Source organism: Trematomus bernacchii, unplaced genomic scaffold (assembly GCF_902827165.1).
Source record: "Trematomus bernacchii unplaced genomic scaffold, fTreBer1.1, whole genome shotgun sequence".
Classification (NCBI taxonomy): domain Eukaryota; kingdom Metazoa; phylum Chordata; class Actinopteri; order Perciformes; family Nototheniidae; genus Trematomus; species Trematomus bernacchii.
In genome coordinates this window covers 1,626,565-1,647,483 of record NW_022987828.1, presented here as the reverse complement: position 1 = coordinate 1,647,483, position 20,919 = coordinate 1,626,565, and the positions used below count along the sequence as shown (strand labels likewise).

At 41.5% G+C, this 20,919-nt stretch overlaps 1 protein-coding gene across 1 annotated transcript in view; it reads left to right on the top strand.

Moving 5' to 3' along the window:
• Positions 1-3,697: 3,697 nt before the first annotated feature.
• The window catches only part of ablim1a (actin binding LIM protein 1a), a 46,048-nt gene continuing 28,826 nt past the window's right edge, over positions 3,698-20,919 (top strand). Inside the window, exon 1 of the mRNA XM_034152714.1 lies at positions 3,698-3,949. Within this exon, the coding sequence (XP_034008605.1) occupies positions 3,859-3,949 (91 nt within the window). The 5' untranslated portion in view covers positions 3,698-3,858. The remainder of the gene's footprint in view (positions 3,950-20,919) is intronic.

The window sequence follows — 20,919 nt, the reverse complement described above, 5'->3', positions numbered from 1 at the left end:
CAGTGGGGTTGTGGAATTTAGTGTAACAGTAGCCTATACCTATAAAGCTAGTGAGGTGGCAATAAGTAATATATTTTCAGGGAAATGGAAAATAAATCCCAACATTTGGTGCAGATGCTGTTTTCATTTCTTGTGCATAAATCCGTTAATACCTGCAGGCGGAGGTTTGTCCCCATCAGGTGGGCCGTGGTGGATTTGTGGCAGGTGACAGTGTTCTGTAGAGATAAAGAGCCTCCAGCTGTTCCTGCTGTAGGTTGTGATTACACAGCTGGATATATACAGAAAAGTTGCAATATTAACCTGACCTCAAGGTTATTGTATCAAATCTGCGGTTGGATCCATCATGATAGGTCTTCTGTTATTGTGTAAAGCCTTCATAGTGTACAGAATGTCACTCCCCTTCCCACTCTCTATGGTTGAGCCAGCATTAACAACATGGCTTTGAACTCCCCCATCACTGATGTGGCCTCTCTGTCCTGCATTGCTGCGGGACGAGATCGATGGCAGCTCAGAGCCCACCCGTTTGATGGACCCCCCGTGGTAGTTAGATTTGATTAGCCCCTGCAAATCATTATCCATGAAAAGTAACTACAGCTGTGGCAGTTACCTCTGTGGTGGTTACACAAATGGGAGATTTCTATTTGTATTTTCACAGATAAATCAGGCCCATTGATTTACACAGTCCTTGTAATAACATGTCAAATCAAAGAGATATTTGTCCTGGGCAAGGCCGAGTCAATACATTCTCAATTGTCCTGGCCAATCATGTCACATGTACTGGGGAAGTTGACTTACACCATGTTTTCCAATATTTCAACAAACAACAGTGTTTTTGTGTAGAAAATTATTCAGACAATTTCTTTGTATTTTATTATATTATTTTCTTTCAAAATTTTGTTTTATTTGTAGACAATCTGTATTCATGTTTTGAGCAGTCATAATATTTATTAAATATTTTTTATCTACAGAAAATGTAAACCATCCTTAAATCCTTTAAAGGGGTCCTATTATGCTAATGTTCAGGTTTCATATTAGTATATTGTGCCTTTACTGTGACATGTTTACATGCTTCAATGTTCAAAAAGGTCTTTATTTTCCTCGTACTGCCTGTGGTGCAGCACTTCTTTTCACCCTCTGTCTGAAACCAGAGCCCAGTCTGCTCTGATTGGTTAGCTGGCTGGCTCTGTTGTGATTGGTCAACAGCTTAGAGGTGTCCCGCCCCTTTAGCCTATCTTGTACAATGTGTTGGAGCGCAAGCCAATACAAGTGCAATTGTGACATGGGATGTCATTATGGTACAGAAGTAAACAAAGGAGTCAAATCAATGCGTTTCAGGCAGGGGGGGAGTGTTTGGGATATAAACTTGATTGGAGGGAACTTTGTAATTTTAGCCTTTGCAGACCATTTACATGCCCCAAAACCTATATAATACCCTACAGGGAATGGGAAAACCCAAATATCATAGGGCCTCTTTAAGTCAAGCAGAGTGGAAACATTTTCCAATTCCAACTTTCAAACTGTTATGATTCACTGCTTTTCTTTGTCATATGTGATAGTAAATGTAATATCTTTGGTTGCAGTGCCAAAACAAGCAAATTGAAAGAATCACACTGGGCTTGGACAAATGTATGATGATCTGACATTCATACAGGAAACGATTTAGAACCAAGAAATGAATCTGAATATTAATCAAAAAACGAAAGTGAACGTTAGCTGTTGCCCGAATTTTACAATTTCCCTGATTGATGTTCTGTAAATCCATATACAGATGCTTGGCCCACATTTTATATTTCTAGATATTTTAGCCGCCATTACTCTATAGCGAAGATCTTAAACACGTTAGAAGCCTAATGAAAAATGTTCCTTCCAACAGAAACAGGAAGTGTCTCAAAAACAGTCTCAAATGACTCCCAGTATGCCTTTATGATTACCAGCCCCTCCCTCAGCTGCCCAGCAAGCCTCAGCTATTACTGAGCTCTCAGTCTTGCAGTCGCCAACCCCCCCCCCCCCCCCCTCTCTCTTATCAGCACATGGCCATCAGCTTTTACCTTGATGCTCATCCATTAGTCACCCCACCTTATACATAATACACCCTTGCGGCCATACTGCTCTATCTGGACCTTTTATGCAGCGTCCACACGGCAGCGTGCGTTGAAGCTTGCCGGTGGGCGTGTCTGAAACTCGACCAACAACCAATCACATGAATCTCCCGCCCCGGACACACAAGCACGCGGTTTGATTGGCTAGAGCTTGTACTGGCATGTGATTCGATTGGCTGACGCTTCCGTCGAAGCTTCAGAAGTTGAACATTGCTCTACTTTTGAAGCGAGCAACGCGAGCAAAGCGAAGCGGCGCTCCCACAATGCAGTTCGGCGAAGTGTGACGTCACCCCATTCAAAGTGAATGGGCAGAAGCGTTGAAGCTTCAACGCACGCCGCCGTGTGTAGGGGACGTTAGTGTCATCATATTTCCTCTGATGTTGTCTTTTCTCTATCTAAACATGATTTTTGTTTTTTAAATAAAACCTTTATAATTAAACCCTTATGCTGGAGATGTTGACAGAGCACAGTGTTCATTATTTTAACTAGGTAACAGTACATTCTCCCTATTGGTTTTCAGAAATCAGCTTAAAACCTACCGCAGCTATGTCATTTAGCATCATCCTGCCATTTATTTGTACAGTTTGCCGTTATGCTACCACTGTTTCTCTACTGTTGAGGTTAGCCAGTCATATGAGAGTGAATTTATTGTTCCTCTTGGTCCATTTAAGCCATTTATCCCTGCCTCACCGCAGAATTTTAAAACAACATGTTGGACTTCTCACAAATGTAGGCCAATGTTGTTCTTTCACTTCTCTACTACTAGCGGGCTGTTTTTATTGGCTTGGATGTTATATTTTATGTATGATTTAATAGTCCCTTTTTAAAGGCATTGTAGCAAAGTGTGCTGAATTTAGGTATATGAGGATTTTCCTCTCTTCTTAATGAAATGTCAACTGATGCTCAGAAAGATTAATAGATGACATGTGGATGTTTAGTCCTGTGATCACTATCAAAATGCAGAAAAACTGTTTTATTTTCTGAAGAAGAATGATAGTATACCTTATTAACTCTATATTATTTGTATATTCAAATCAGTGCCTCTTCCCTACGTACGTTGTATCATGAATGCAAGGCATAAATGTCAGCCGTAATACATTGGGGGCTACTTTTTTATCCCCATCTTCAATGAAATATACTTTTTTTTGTTGCTTTTTCCAGTAGTCCGGATATCTTTAAGCGAATATCAGCAAATAACTTCATCCTTGGAACATCTTCAGTTTTATCCTGCTCTGACGTCCCCGCCCACTTTCCTTGAGCAGGGTTAGCACATCCTGCACACCGAGCCTGTTACACTGCAGTGTAATCCTGATGATCAATGGTTGATGCATAAAGGAGGCACAGCTCCTCTCTGCAGTAACTTAATCTGATGCCTCATCCCTTATCCGACCACTGGAGAGGGCTGCTCATGCTCCAACAGCACGACCCCCTGCGTCAGCACTTTTCTCTGTGTGTGTGTGTGTGTGTGTGTGTGTGTGTGTGTGTGTGTGTGTGTGTGTGTGTGTGTGTGTGTGTGTGTGTGTGTGTGTGTGTGTGTGTGTGTGTGTGTGTGTGTGTGTGTGTGTGTGTGTGTGTGTGTGTGTGTGTGTGTGTGTGTGTGTGTGTGTGTGTGTGTGTGTGTGTGTGTGTACTCTGTGTGAACATGAGGGTTGGTCTGCGCGCGCATGCATGTGTCCTGGCAAAAGCCTGAATAATTGATGAGCAGAGGAAAGAGTGAAAGCACTGCCGGACGGGACGGTGTGTGTGGGAGTGTGTAGAGATGGGGGAAAGGGATACAGTGTGGCAGGAGCCTGGCTACGATGGGATCTGCAACTACGCCCAAAGAATCACCTCCTGCTTCGGACTGGATGGTAAGACAGGGGGAATAACAGAAGAAGAGAAGGGAGGGGGGTGGGGGGGGGGGTTTGTTCATCCTAATGTGAAGCAGGATGCAGGGGCTATGAAAATGATGCGGGTGAATTTTATGTGCGATGCTGATTTTTCTGCAGGCAGGGAGTGCAGCATTGTTGTGTTTGTGTGTTGATCTGCGAGTGTGTGTGTAGTTGTGTTAAAGCATCCAAAGAGTGGATGACAATTGGAGGGCAGTGCCTCACTGCAGCACAATAGCATGTCCTTAGCTACCCTGAGGTCCATGTGTGGTTGTAAAAGTGTACGTCTTATAGCTCAAAATCACACTCTATCTTTTCTCTGGAGTGTAACACTGGCTTTCCTGAATGGGAGAGTGATGGTGGGCGTGTAAGCGTAACCTGAATTAAGTCAAATTAGATAAATACTGTACAATCATAACCTTTAAAGTGCAGGCCAAGACCGATATCTTGACACCATAAGGATATGTTTTGCTTTGTCATTGTCTGCTGGTCTTTTCATCATGCATTTGTATCTCAATGATTTATATCATTTCCTGGGAGAAAGATAGATGCCATTAGCCGTTTGATGAATATTAGATGTCATGGAAGGATTTCCGGTCTTTGCATGGTTTAAAAAAACCATACCGTTGCCAGTTGGTTTAAATCATATCCGATCACTGGTGGGTGGAATCTTGTTTTTGTAGAGTTTGCTTAGATTCTCCCTCTGCATCATCTATCTTTTCACCTCCCACCGGGACATCTCTACGACTCAAGTTTTACCTCTACTGAACTCACATTTCCAAGAAAGGTGAATGCATCTTTGACTCAAGAAAGAGTGTTTGTAGCTAGGACGTTAGTTATGTGGGTTTAACTTCAAGAAAACAGTCTGGACATCTCTGCAGAAACATATTCAGCCCCATCATGAGTTGGTCTAAAGATTATTAACTCACAAAATGAGAGCTACTGACATTTACGCTTTAGCGCTGATGTAGTTGCAGTGTCTTTCATTGTGAAGGATCCTGCTGATGAATAACAGTGCGTTTGTTCATTGTTGTCTGGTCCAATGACCTTGCTTGCTGTTAACCTTGTAGAGAACTGGCAGACACCCAAGGAAATATACCCGGAATATCTTAGATCGCTGTGATGCTGTACACTCGTGCATCCAATTGGTTAATGCAAAGGATATTCAACCAAAAAACGATTTAGTGTCATAGAATGGAAATGCATGTACATCTTGTTGTTTAATGACTTAAGTTGACCAAATCACACGGATAAAAGTCATTAAAAAAGGTTTTGATAGAATTCCAGCAAGAAATTGTCAGGGTAGGGTTAAGTAAATATAATGAATAAAGTTGATCATGTGCATTTATGCTTTTAGATATATTAAGATACTCTGTTCTCAGAACACGGTATCCATTTTTTTATTAAAATATATATACAGTCGGTGTATTTCATCTAATAAAATGTTTAGTTAATATTATTACTAAATCACTAACCTTAACCTCTTAAGCCCTGAGCCTGTTTTTCAGGTCTCAGGCTCGAAAATGACATTCCCAGAACAAATGACCATATCTTCCCTTCTAAAAGGGTTAAATTAATAATCTTTATTCTCAAAGTAATGATAAACCTGTGAGTTGGATGTAGAAGTGTCAGAATCAATATAGATGTTTTTTATTTTAAAGAAAATTCAGATTTTACATAGTAAAAAACTGTAAATTATAGTGTCCGTCCAAAAATTCTTTTTTACTTATAGTGAAAACTACCCTTGGATGATGGGTTAGTAGACTAAAAGCTTTAGGAATCCAAAGTACAACATATAATAAGTACCCTGTATCAAGATTGATGCAAAACAAGTGAAATTTGACCTTTTTAGAGAGATTTAGCCAAAAACCCCCACTTCTGGGGTCATTTGGGTGGATTTGACCTATCTCTGGCCCCCCTTGCTCGATTTTGATGAATGAAATCTCTTTATAACCGCTAGAGCCAATGGAATCGAGGGAAAGTTATATACACACCAAAACGTTAACAAATAAGGAGTGAGAGTGACGCGTTACCAAAACCGGAAGCTGCATACACTCTGGTGGCTACCATTAGCAGCTAACTTTTCCGCTCCGATCTTTACATAAAAAATGGAATTATGGATTATAAATAATTTCTTCAAAGGCACAGGTACATTATCAACCTATGGATCAACAGTTGTAGCATTTTTGTTTTTCGTTTTAATGCCATTGAACACGTCTTTTTACCTAATTGACAGCTACGGTGAGACGATCTGCCGTAAATGCTCCGTAAAGATACGTGTTGTGATGTCTGTGTTTGCTTCCCCTGTCGCAAGTTCGGATCGCTCAGTGATGATACTATACCTAAATAATCTGTGGAGTCTCAGCTTTAATCGGCTATATTGTATGTGCAGCTACGATAAGTAATAAGGGTATCTTTATCTTGAATTGTGTGCCGCAGTGCGTTAGAATATTTTAGCTCAGGGGTCATTTAGACACTTCTTATGAGACTTGTGTTTTGTTTTGATAAAAATGGTTCATATCTTCAGTTAGCTGAGATTCTTCCCGTTAATCTGGTGCTACACATTAATAATTTCATAAATGTTAAGAAGCCCTGAGACATTATCTCGAAAAAAAAACGGTGGGAGGGGTCCAATGGGGGGACCGCCGTGCTTAAGAGGTTAAGACCCATGTAAGTGCTTTGATTTTGTTTAATGATATAGGCTAATGATAATTTGCTCAGATTGCAGAAAAGGATTGCTATAGTGTTCGATGTTATAGGGACTGTGATAAATGACAATACAGATGACATGTTTTAGGATTGCCTAAAAATATAATCTTTATTTGCTCATATTTTATGCATATGGTGGTATGTTCTTTTAACTATCATCAAATACATTTTGTTTTCAATTGCAATATTTAACACCTTGTTAGTGTATTGAATAGCAAACCCTGTATGGTGATGCGTAGGCTTATTGCCAGATTATTTCCATTACACAGCCCTTGTCATTGGCCAGATGTTAAAAAGGGAGAGCAGTAATTGGGATGCACTTCAATCACATCAAAAGAGAGACTCCCACAAAACACAGGACGGATCTGATGTAGAGCCACCTAACCCCACCCAGAAGTTAATCATAGGCTCCACGTCAGCCCTAAGCTGCTTAAGGCACTATGCTGGTTGGGCTGAAGACACTCATAGTGTAAGCTTCTTTCCCCATTTCTCACTCCGCTCTACCTGCAGCAGATGTCACACATGTCGCCTGCTGTTTGGCTGCCCCACCTCAAGGTGGACATCCGCGCTCCACTTCTTACATCTGCAGAAGATCTCAAGTGACAGGTGGAGGGACTGTAACAGGAGGTGTTTTCCACTGGAGGCATCGCTGGATTTTGCCATGATTTTATGTGAAGGTGCCCAAAAAGCTCTGGCTCCTTTTGTTTCCGTTTGTGTGCCTCTATGAAAACCCCATGCTCTTGATGTCCAAAGGCGACTAAGAGAAGGTTTGAGGACCGAACTTGGCTGACGTCTACCTGCAGTGCATCACCTTTCTCTGTGGGAAAACAGAAGGGGAACGGGACACCATGCCCACGCTGCCCAGTATGAACAGCCTGGGCAAACTGTGCAGCTCCAGCCGCAGCAAAGGTGTCGACCGCGTCCGGGTGAAGCGCAAGAACTCGGTCAAGCGCATGTCTATCATCGAGGATGGGCACGTGGCGGAAGTTCTGTACCTCATTCCTAAAGAGTACATGCAGCATCTGCCCAACATCAACCCCAATGAATATTACCTGAGTGAGAGGCTGAACGATGTGGCTACAGGTAGGACAGGAGAGAAGATTGGAGATTAATTCACCCATCTCCCATTACACACATCCATCCTAGCTGGAGCTGACTAAAAACCCAGTCTCCTTAATCAATGAGTAATACAATTTGATGTGACATTTCATTTCATTATACTTTCCCTCTTCCTTTCTTCCCTTGTGTTTGTTAATACCAAGTTATTTCGGTCCTGTATTTCAGTGTGGCTCCTCTGTTTGCGAGTACAGGTGGCTTTAAGGGAATAATGTTGCTGTTGCACGAGATTACTTCATTAATTGGATGACAGTGAGTGATGACTCCTCTTGAGGTCTCCATATCTGATCTGTGCGTGTGTGTGAGAGCTCCGATGCTCCCGAGTTACACAACCGCAACTCCCAGACGCCAAGAAGTGTTGCAAACGTTGAAACAGCCAGGAAATGAATAACTCCATAGTTATATAATGGAAACCAATATGCAAAGGCAGACCTGCTGCATGTTTGCCAAGCAACAGTACATGGGGAAGCAACATGGTGGCTTACATCAGGATTACAAAATGGGCAAGAGGACAAATCGAGACTTTCCGACCTTATGTATTCTCTGACTACATGCCAGACACAGAAATGAAAAAAATCATTGCTTGGAATTAAGTTGTTTTCAAATAGCACAGACCGCAGAAACTCTGTTTTTGAGTGAAAGTTTGATTGACTGATAGCTCAGGTTCAAAGAAGCTTTGTGTCTGAACCGGGATCAAATATCAGAGGTCATGGCTTATGTTAGCCATTTCCTTCCTTGAGTGACAGCTAAAAACTATCAAACCGTGACAATGACAGCTGCTCATGTTGCGTGAGTCCTTTAGGGGCCAGGTCTGAGTCATGTGTCTGCTACTTTATGGTTTTTGGACAGGAAAAAGTCTTCCAAGACTTTCTTAAGACACCATATCCATCTTTCAAACTTGCAAAGACACAATAGTCATCTTTTATTTACCCTTAACCTTTCTTTAAACCTTTCTAGTGTTCAACTGTCAGCCAATAAAATTGAAACATTGCTGCATTATTACAACGCTTTTGAATATGAGTGGCACTATTTCTGCTCCAGAATGATGTCACCCAGAGGTCACCAAATGTTTGACGGTACCTCAAAGAAGCACGAAAATAAATCAGCAACCCGAGCTTCCTGTGGATTGTAGTTTTAGATTTATGTGCGCAAGATGTAGCAATCCTTACAAAAGGAAGAATGTGATTAATGTGTTGTTGAAAACATATTTCTGTGTGTATTCAGGGCAAAACAGGATGTGTGAATAACACTTTGAAGAAGGTTGCACAGGAAGGTTGTTTAAAAGGTTCTCGCTGTTTGTAAAAATAGAAACAAGCTGGTGAGGTGCTTATCATGACAGAGAGGTAGTTGAGGAGTTCATCCTGGTTATTAGTGTTTTATAAGTGTCGCCATGGATTTGTAAACATTTGCAAATCATCCCGGTCTTTAGCCAGGAGTATTTACACGTGTTGCATTAGTCTGCGTGTGTGTGTAGTTCCTATAATCCTAATTCAAATCCCAGTGCAGTATATCCACACACACCACTTTTATTTACTGTAAATGTTACAGCTTTACAGGCAATAGTCCATAACTGTTAATCAAATGGCTTTTATTGGCGTCTCAAGCTACTGTAAATTACATCAGGGATTTATCTGTGTCGTGTCTACGGCCAGGTGATTAATGGTCACCAGACATGGATCATCCATAGGTGAGCCAAATACAGAAACCTTTCATCCATGGATAATAGGCTTTGTAACTCAGGAATTACTCTTGGCAGGCCTTAAGTAGCGTGAATGTCCAGCAGCCCCTACAGAGATTATTAAAAGAGCCAGAGTGATAATAGGTCCATTACCATGTTATGAGAAGACACAATAAATGGACTCTTTTTGTAGCACCAAGCAAATAGTAGCCACACTGTAAATCTCTAATCTTCTTAAAGGAGACCAGCCAACCTTTGAAAAACAGCTCTTTTAACAAAGAAACTCAATACATATTTCAGTCCCTTCGTAATAAAAAAAGGGTGGAGTACTGGAAAAAATATCCGCTTACTATTTTTACAGTTTGACTCATTGGCATGTCTCCACTTCTTTGAGGAGAAAACGCCCCTGTGGAAAGTGATGCACGTTGGTGGGTATCCAGCAGGGGGCACAGTAGACGCTGCTGTGAATGAATGCATTATGAATGCATAATAGGGCTGCCTGCATCAGCAATTACAGAGGTGGTGCTGATGAAAAACCGTTCCTCCCTCCCAGGCTCAGAGGTACCGTGAGGCGGCCCCAGTATGTGACGGATGGATCAGGGTTCCCATATTGCTGCTGGTGCAACATGCTTAAGATACTTCTAAAATCATGTTTTTGTAGGCTTATATATTGGAGTCCCCCGCTATCATGGTTGGATAATGAGACAAAGAGCCCCTGGGCATAGACATGCAAGAGCCCCACCACTTCCCCTACTTACACTGAAAAAACTAAAACGTTGACTTTAATTAAGGGTAATGCACATAACTGTGAAAGCAATACAATTCATTTATATTTTTTGATTTAAACTTAATATTATTGCTTACGAATGACCTAATGCAGTTATGTGAAATCTGTTGACATAATACATTTAGTTAAAGTTAACGTTTCAGTTTTCTCAGAGAAGGAGAACACAGTCTTTATATTTTTTTAACCTATTTTTTTGTGGTGGTTTTGCATTTCTTTGTAGTTGTTTTTTGTCTCTTTGTAGTTATTTGTGGTTGTTTTGCCGCTTTCTTTTAGTGAGTCTATTTGCATCTGTATGTGTTTTTTGTTTTGTTTCTTTATAGTTCTTTAATGTCTCTAGGTGGTTGTCTTTACCTTTTTCCTAACTGTTTTGAGTCTTTTACGGTCCCATTGTGTCTCTCTGTAGTTGTTTTGGTCTTTCTAGTCTTTTTGTACTTCTTTTTGGTCATTTTGAGCCTTTTCCTGGTTTCTGCATGTATCTTAGTAGTGACATTTTGAAGGTGAAGTTATGTAATCCATCCTTGCATGCTATGTCTCTGCTGGATTGCAGTGGATGTAAATTGATCCCGAGGAGGCAAATAAGAATCTTAAATCAACACGTCGAAATTTGGAGCATTGTAAGTCAGACTTAAATGAAATAGTATTAGTATATCATTCCAATGGGGAATAAACATATAAGGTTTAGCATATAAGCAGTTACAGGCTGTCGATTTGTTATAGTATACTAAACAGTGCCAAATAAAACAAAGCTAACCACATACAAAGCTCATGTAAGTGGCCATTTATGAGTTCTCTCTTTAAAGTAAAACATTTTAATCTTCCGTACAGTCATTGCCGTAGTAGATGATATAAGAGATGGAACCTGCCCTCCTGTGCTCTCTCTAATTGGATTTCAGATGAGCCCCTTAAAGATATTAATACAAAGCCAGAGGTCACGGTTACTTTTACCTCAAATGGAAACCTTTGCCCTCTCATACGACCTTCACCCTACATGGCCTGCTGAGAGCGTTGTGATTATCATCTCAGGCTGTCACTCAAAGTGATCACGGCTTTACTGTGTGATGATCAGGTCAGGACAGTGTTGATTGGATGTGATCAGATAACACCTGCCTAGACCTAACCCCATTTTTTATCTTTCTTAAAATTGCAGTGCATATAATGTTCTGACGTAATATTTAGGCAGCTGTGGATGATGCGTTTAATATATATTTTATTTTATTTTAATTACGAATTTTGGCGTTATAACCAACTCTGGGAATTTCACAAAAGACTCATATTTCCAGTCATTCTTTAACTCTTTATTTTGGTTCATTTTGACAGCTTTGGCTTTTTTCACATGTCAAATACGCTATTTCTTTTTATCACAGCAGGCTCATTAAAGCACTGAAAAGAGTAATTGGTCTCTGCCTGCTGTAGTGATTGAATATGTTAGAACAGTGATATTTTAAAGGGTGATTCCCAGAAAAAAAACGTGTTGTTGAACATTTTATATATTGAATAGGGGATTTCATCATTTTTAGGGTGCCATGAATTTACATGACATGCGGCAAATGGTCCCGGGCTGGATTAGAACCCTGTTCTCCACTCGGGGACCAAGCCCCTGTAGATGGGCTGCTATCTCTACCAATTGAGCTATATATTGGCTCAGGAGGTTCTGTTTTGGGGGGATTTAGGGTCACTGTTTTTGGTGACACAGAAGAAGCAGCGACCTGGTTGCTGCAATGAGGAGGCGGCTGACACAACAGAGGGGCTGAGAGAGAGAAAAAGAGAGAGAGCAGGATGGGAAAAGGGAGGAGGAGTGGGCAGAGCGGGAGGAGGAGGGATGGGATGGGAGGAAACAGGCAGTCGGGAAGCAAACCCCACGCTGAAGCGGTGTTTTTGGGAGGAGAGCTTAGCAGCGTCTACATCTCTCTCCCTCTCTCCTTCTCTCTCTCTCTCTCTCTGATGTCTCAGCTCTGGTTTGTGCTCTTCAGCCTTGACTAAAAAAAGGAAGTAGCAGTTCCTGTGTTCCTGATCGCTACCCCGAAGCCTTTTCTGGTGCAGATTTACCTCAATTCCAATGGTCATGGTCAAAGAAAAAGGTATTCCAGCGGGTCATGGTCAGTGTGTGTGTGTGTTGTGATTTGTGAGTGTGTTTGTAGATGTGTCTGGCTGTTTGAATCAGATTTAGTTGGAGTGTAATCTCACGCTCTGATTTGATAATTTGTTGATGTGTAGATGTGTTATATGGACATGGTTTTCCTTATGTTGGTGTGTGTTGCTTGCGAGACTAATGACACTGTATAGATCTTTGATACATCTTCTCTTCAGTTATGGACTTGGAACGTGCTACGCCCTTCTCAGTACTCTCTAGTAGCTGATGCTCGTGTGAGTCTGCTTAATTTGGCACTGTCAGTCTTTATGTAAATGTGTGATGGAACAAAGCATCTGGCTAGTTGTTTAGGGGCATTCAAGATGATAATGTTCAGATGCACTGTTCCAGGTTAAAAACAGACCATCTTATAATGCAGGGTGGATATAAAGGTAGCATACAGAGAGAGAAGGGGGAGCACTAGTGTGTGAGGATCCGCACTAGTGTGTGAGGATCCACACTGCGCAGATCTGTGGACCTGCACTCCTGCTCTGTCTGCAGCCGTTGCCATGGCAACCATCTAAAAGGTACACTCCATTGTTGTCAGTGGTGGCCTCCTTCATAGTGTCCTGTTAAGAGAAAAATATGATTGTTTCCACCTATAATGGAGGTCGTCCGGCTGCGTGGGATGAATTAGGTGAAGTCAGAGATATTCACATTTCCGGCAATTTGCTGGAGCACGCGGTCGTGAGGTTAAACATTGTTTTTCAGCATGACTCACAGTGAGCAAGCGGGTACTAAGGCACTATTTTCTATAATAGTAATAATACAAATAATAATGTCTGGTTTAAATTTAAAAAGGGCAGTACTGGCAACAATTTCCCTCCTCTCCTTTTGACTTAAACCATAATAAATAAATAGGAATATAACTTGAATCCATAAATATTTCTTAAAGCAAACTATTACATCAATGTTTTTCAAATTAAAATCGATATAAATGTAATGACTCACAGTAATAAGTCATTATGTGTCATTATACGCCCTTAATTGTATCCCAATTGGTCCAGCGTGATATATTACCCCTCTGTTTCAGTGGATGCTTGATGAGTTGATCCTCCACCTTGTGTAGATAAACAGTGTTCTATGTGTGGGCATGCAATATTTATATATCTGAAAATATTCCTATCACCAAAACATGTTTACACATTTTGTTTGGAGAGATATGAGTGTGTAGGTTTATTTTTGTATCTGACTGGATCCTGGAGGCGGTGTCCGGCTCTGGAGCTTTTTTCTCTTGATGTGGATTCAACTGGCCACAAAGAAAAAGTCCTTTGCCATTGAGTCCCCATGCTGGCAGAACACCCCGTAACCTCTGGCTGCCACATGTTCAGCTCCCACAATCCCTCTGGAAGTTTTCCGTGGACTTAACCCTCTGCCATGACTGCTGACTCCTGGAATCAGTCTGTGGCAGGAGGCTTGTCTGGGGCTATTGTCAACATATAGCTTTTCATTTTTCTCTATCCTCCAGGGATGTCATCATGCAACCTGTCTGAGGCCAGGTGGGCTCTGTACCATCAGGCTGACCAAATACTGTTTCACACAGTAAGCTCAGAGTGATGAATCACAATATAAGGATTGCAGTGTTAGCGTTTTGTCTGCTTGCAGGCGGTTGTCCTATTTCCAATGCCAAGAATACCCTTGAAATAGTTTGTAATTTATTGGGGCTAAATGTACCCATGGCAGTCTGATCTTCATCCTAACGTGCACATTTGTACAACTAGTTGGTACTCTTCCTTGCGTTCTCAGCGTAAATTTGCGTAAATCAGATGATCGTCATCGCCTGTACGTCACCAGCTCCCAGAACTCTGTGCATCCACAATCTCTTCTTTAGACATGAAAGTCCAATGTCTTGTGCCTGTCTGTAGCTGCTTCCCTGGGATTTCTTTCGCAGAGTGCTGCAGACAACTGCAGTGCTGCCTCATCTTTGAAGCTTGCCAGTGTCTACCCCTGAAAAGAGGAGTTAAACCCTTTCAGAGACATCAGTGCAACACACACTCTCATAGACACACACTGTGTATACAGCTGGCACACAGGACCAGAATATACAGATGAGATAAGTGGCCGGCCCCGGGGTGGGAGACAGTCACATACCCTAAAATATACAGGCTATAACAACAAGAGCGATGAAAGCGAAAGAAACACAGACTGTAGCAATACTTTGTGCCAGTCAACAAGCCTTCCTGTCTGCCTGGCAGAAATCAGTTTGTCTATCACAGGAAATACGACACAGAGGCAAAAAGCCAAGGCCTTCATCAGCTCTACTGCCACAAACACAATGGCTCCTGCAGTTCATGAAGCCACCATTGTCTCTTCTTGGATAAGTGGCTGGTCTGGAAGTCCCTTTCTCTGTTTATCAGGATTATTATTATGTACCTGCCCAACAACATACGCTCCACACTGTGCCGTTCAACCATTCAGAACAGATCATTATTCCCAAACCCAGGTCCCCGGGGATTAGTCATTGAAGGTTGGGGGGCCTGGTGGAGGCCGATAGGGTTCCCCCCCCCCAAATGTGTGCCCGCGTTTGAAGTGCTTTGTCTGGGACGCTGGTGGCGGGGCAGAGGGGCGGGGAGGCAGTAACTACTGCCATACATATTCATGGAGGGGAGGGTTAAGAGCTCCTTGTTATGTCTGAGCGATGAAGAGCTCGGGACCCCCTCCCCCAAAAGCACGCGCACACTCATTCGATCACGCAGTGGGATTTCATGGTGGGCATATTTTGTGCCCTTTGATATTCATTATAGGTCAGATCCCCTTGGAATTATTCATCCCAAACTGGTTGGATTGGATGGGCACTGGGCTAAAAAGTATGTTTGTTTGTAGAACTAGAAAGATTACATTGAAACTGAAATAATTGACAACTTATGGTAAATTAAAGGAATTTGTCATAATTTGTTTTGTTATCAACCTTTGAAACAGAGAGTTAAAGTAAAGCTTTTCTCTTTTTTCTATCATGGTAAAGAGAGTATCTTTCAAGGACATTGGACTTGAGGAACTGGCATTTTTTCATTGACCAAATGATTGCTCAATCAATGAAATCAATAATGAAAATAATCGTTAGTTGCAGCCCTCGTGTGTTTGTGCGTGTTTGTGTTTCATTGTCAATAAAGCAGACACATCTGGGGCCAAAAGTATTGGCATGGATGCCAAGAGTGGGGCTTTTGCAACTCTTTTCATCTATCCCTCTGTTTCTCTTAGTAACAAACACACTGATACAAACTAAGGCACACACACACACGCACTCCTTTGGGTTTGCTCTCCATCTTCAAACTCTTTTGTCTGCAAGTCTTGCAACAAAGGCTATGAGCAACTAAATATTTTATCGCACCTTTTTCGTCTCTCATCTGTTTAATTTGATTCCCTTTTTCCCTGTGCATTTACAAAACCGCTACCATGGCTTCGCATTCTTCAGGGTTAATGGAAGGAAATGAAGGCAACAAAGACTGAAGCTTGTGCAGCAACTCTCTGTCAATAACCTCGCTTTTTTGTTTGTTATTTATCAGAAAGGCTAGGGCACGTGTTTGGGACAAATCTGTCCTCAGGGGATTCAATATGGCCTTCTTTACATCCCTCCAGAGTATCATCTACAGCCTTTCATTATTGCCAACGCAGCTAGGCTCTGCTTAAATTGGTGGGGGGTGGGTATGATGTTGAGGTGGAGAGAGCAGCCCCCTTTTTTTTTGCGCCTAGCTTTGGGATGCTCTGCTAGTTATTGTTCCCTAAGCACCGTGTGTGTGTGTGTGTGTGTGTGTGTGTGTGTGTGTGTGTGTGTGTGTGGTGTGTGTGTGTGTGTGTGTGGTGTGTGTGTGTGTGTGTGTGTGTGTGTGTTTGTGTGTGTGTGTGTGTGTGTGTGTGTGTGTGTGTGTGTGTGTGTGTGTGTGTGTGCGTGTGTGTGTTCATTGTGTGTGCAGGCTCATATCAGTCACTTTATCCCTTGGTGATGAGGCAGGACAGATCACTCTGTCAGCACAGCCAACACATCGAGCCCAGAATGAGGAATGTGAGCAGCGGTCGGAAAAATTGTACTACTGTATATTTCACAGTAAGTTGCTCTGTGCTGAGGTTGCTTCATGTACCGCATCCTGGCTTATTTATAGCATTATATAATATACATTCTAGCAAATCAAGCGCCATTTTTCTGCTATCACAAGAACCCCAAAAGACTCGCTAATGGATTTATTTCAAATCCACATTATTGCTGTATCAAAGCTTGTAGTCATGCTTTTGTTAGCATGGAGTTATAAGTGTGGACGCCAGCTTAATGTTTGAAAGAAACCTCACTAATGGATTTATGTCCAAACAAGTCATTTAAATGGCTGAATCTGAATCCTTTTGAGCGAGTTCGACATTTATTTTGATGTTGGCCTCTTCATTTTCATGAAACACCATGTAGAGTACACATTTCTGCTTGACTTTGCCACAGTCTCTCTCCCTCTGTGCAGCCACTGCTGAGGCAAACACTTACAGTGTAGGAGGCGGGGTAAGGCTGGAAAAACACACAGCAGCAGCGCTCATACATTCCCATCCAGAGCTCATTTTTTTTAGATCCTCTGTGCATGGGATTCAAACATCTGTCTTGGATTTTTGTCAACCTTGTGACGTTAGCAGTGTTGACTTTTCCATGCTGGGTTAACAACCCAACACTCTATGAAATGTTAAAAATAGTAAGTTGACAATACAGACATAATCAATCTGTAATTTGATATGAACACAGAATAAAATTCCTACATGTTTGAAAGGTTTAGCTGGTAAACACTGCTCTTCTTCCCATCAGATCTACAGAGTCTTTTAGTTTCTTCTAACACTGCTTTGTATTCAGAGCCTGCAACCATTTTGGTTCACTGACACCTCTATAATCAGCATTGTTTTCATGCGAAACAGGAAGCTCTTTCATGCATAAAAAGCTCTCAATCTTTAGTAAAGTCATTTTTTTATGCATTTCTCATGCTGAATTACTCTTTTCCAAAACATTTATGAACACATCTCTTGTAAACACAAGATTTAACGTGATTATTTTTGCATTATACTTTGTGAAGAATCTCAATTTTGTTGCTGACGACACGATTAAAGGTAGGGTAGGTAAGTTTGAGAAACCGGCTCAAGATCGCTAGAATTTGAAAATACACAACCGGAGAAAATCTGCCACTTCCTTACAGAGCCCCTCCTCCAACACACACGAACGCGCACATGACCAATGAGGGCACGAGATAAGTTTGTGCACAGATGGAAGGCTGACAGGCAGGTAGGCCATCCAGTTGTTTTAGCCGGGCCGGCTAAAATGATTGGTTGTACTTTTTACAGTACTACGGCTTCCACAGATGACATTTTTTTATGGATTTTTTGTCAAAGCACTTAAGATATTCATTGCTATCGGGATGTTAAGAGCTTTCCATGGAATATAACAAAAAGTGTATCTCGAGCCGGTTTCTCAAATTTACCTACCCTACCTTTAACTAAAGATTATGACACGCTCTAGTAATCTGTTTGCTTAGTGATCAACAATTAGTGTAGAGGATTACTATTTAAAATGCATTAATTTACTTAAAGATACTTAGATACTTTACCAAGTGGGGTTAAATCTGTTTATTGCCTTACCCTGAGGTTGATGTTGTTTGGTATCGGTTTGATGTCTTTACAGACTGGACTGGGTCTGGCTAGCTTAGCGCAGAGGCTTGAGCTGAGAAGAGGAAGAGATTCTGGAAGCAGGGAAAAGTCGTCTTATTCAAAAGTTTATGCTTTCTCAGCCAATGCCTTCAGGAATAACCTAGTTTTGTTTAGAGTTGAAAGTGTGTTCCCATAGCTCAGGTCGAGAGTTTTGTAAAACAGTGTGCAGTCACCAATGCTAAGCTAGCTGCTGGAGCACTCCTAACTGTAGGGCTGCCTGTCTGTGAAACAACCTTGCTTTGTTTTCCCTATTTCTTTAAGTGTTAAATAAAAAAATATGCATGTGTTTAAGTAAAAGGAATGTTGTGAGGCTCCTATGTCAAAGCAGGAGTGAGTGACACAAGTAAAGTAAATAAAGTCCGCAGAGTTTCAGTTTTTCCTGAGTCCTGTGTTCCCCAGCTGAATATTATCTTCTTAAAGGTGGGGTAGGTAATTTTGGAGAAACCAGCTCGAGTGTGCTAGAATTTGAAAATACACAGCCGGAAAAAATCTCCCACTTCCTTACAGAGCCCCTCCTCCAACACACACAAACGCGCACATGACCAATGAGGGCACGAGATAAGTTTGTGCACAGATGGAAGGCTGACAGGCAGGTAGGCCATCCAGTTATTTTAGCCGGGCCGGCTAAAATGATTGGTCGTGCTTTTTACAGTACTACGGCTTCCACAGATGACATTTTTTTATGGATTTTTTGTCAAAGCACTTAAGATATTCATTGCTATCGGGATGTTAAGAGCATTCCATGGAATATAACAAAAAGTGTATCTCGAGCCGGTTTCTCAAACTTACCTACCCCACCTTTAATATAATACAATCAAAATATGTTTCAAAGGATTTTAATGGCTTCCTAAATGTTAGTTTTTGTAGGTCAAATATTTGTAGGTCACCTTTTGGCACTATCATACTCCTTGAAAGTACACCCTAAAATGTGCAGGCTAGATGTCTTTGTATTTTTACCAAATACAGTATCATCATTTCCTGTCTTGTCGGATTTGGTTGTATGAATGTCTATGTTTCCAAATCTTAGCAACTACTTTATTTGCCCACAGTGTTATCATTGCTGATACAAATAGTGGTTGAACAAAAATAATTACAAATATAACAATAGTTTTTACAAGATTAACTCATTTCCCATACATTGTTTTAAGAAGAAATGTGTTACTGAGGATTAAAAGACTCATTGGATTGAATATTTTAGCAGAGTGCAGTTACCCAGATGGCCTGTGTTTTTTTATGGAGGTGCAATGTCACACACAGAGCTGCTGAGACTCATCCCTCTGTCATAGTAGTCTGGTTCTCCCAGAGATGACTCATTGTCCTGCTGAGTGTAATTGCATCAGAGACACCAGGGAGGCCGATCCTCCACCTTCTCATACACACCATGCTTCCTGCCTCCCTCCTGTTCCCAGTCTCCTTGTTCACTGTTTTTCACAAATTCTCTGATTTACTTTTCAATCCAAAGTATGAAAAGATTCATGCACTGTGGATTGTCTCCTAAAGAATTGGCACAGGAGATGTTAGACTGGCCCTAAAAACAAAATCTGTTTAGATGTATTTTTAAGACAACTAGAAGGCCAAGGACTTTGCTGTAAGTGAAAAAACCTTCTACAAAGTGTATTAAAGGCACCCTATAATGCTTTTTAGTGTTCTCCCTACCCTGTAGTGTGATCTATTGGTTTGTGTGCATGTAAATGGTCCGCAAAGGCTAGAATCAAGCCAGAAGGAGTTTCTCTCCCACACACTCCCGCGACATTGTGACATCACTACGTAACTCTTACGATTCTATTGACTAGTGCTCTAACACATGTACATGATAGGCTAAGGGGCAGGACATCTCTAAGCGGTTGACCAATCACAACAAGGCCGGTCAGCTAACAAATCAGAGCAGACTGGGCTCTAAAATAAAGAGCATTTTGAACAATAAAGCAAGTAAACATGTCACAGTAGAGGCACAACATACAATTATGAGCCTGAAAATTAGGATTATTGGGCCCATTTTACAATAGGGTCTCTAGTTTTTCAGTAATTGTTTTGACAACCTGACAAACATGCTAACAAACCAAAACGAAAATACAATGTTCTGAGGACTCATTTCCTGGAAATAAACCACCCCCTTATATCAGAGAGCCTCTGCAAATATAGAGGTTGGTACGAAGGATGCAAGGTAGGCCAAGTCATTAATAATCCAGAATAGTGTCTCTCGTTGGTCGATCATCGATTGAGCATGATGCTATTTCTGTGCCTTTGGTGGTGTCTTTTTTTAGCCTTGCAGACTAATGATTTATTGCAGAGCAGAAGAGCAAGATCTTTTCATGTGGATTCTTTATTAAATATGTGTGTGTGTGTTTATGTGGGTGTGTATTTTTGTTTGAAAAAGAGAGAGACAGAGGAAATGAGAGCGAAAGGGGCTGCCTTGCTAGTTAATGCTCCTGAATGTGAAATAATCTGCTGGTTTCAGAACAGCCGATAAACTGTGTGCAGTGCGGCACTGCAGCAGTATTTACATCCCGTACAGTACGGCTGAATTAATGTCTGTCTGTGTCAGGGACCCAAAGTTTCTACTGGAGAAGGCCACAAGCCACTGATCCAGGGCCGGCCCTAGACTTTTGGGGGCCCTAAGCGATATTTGGCTTGGGGGCCCCCCTCACTCTAGCGCGTTCTCACTACACACAACACGGAACCAACTTTTGTCTTATTATGTTAGCATAAGGTTCAAGGTTCAAGGTTCTTTATTGTCAAACTAACATAGCTACAGAGTAATTATGTCATTGAAAATCTTAGGTCACAGGCTTCTCCAACAATGCAACACAATAATACAGCACACATATTGTATAAATAAGCATCTAAACACAGTGGACCTAACCTCCTCT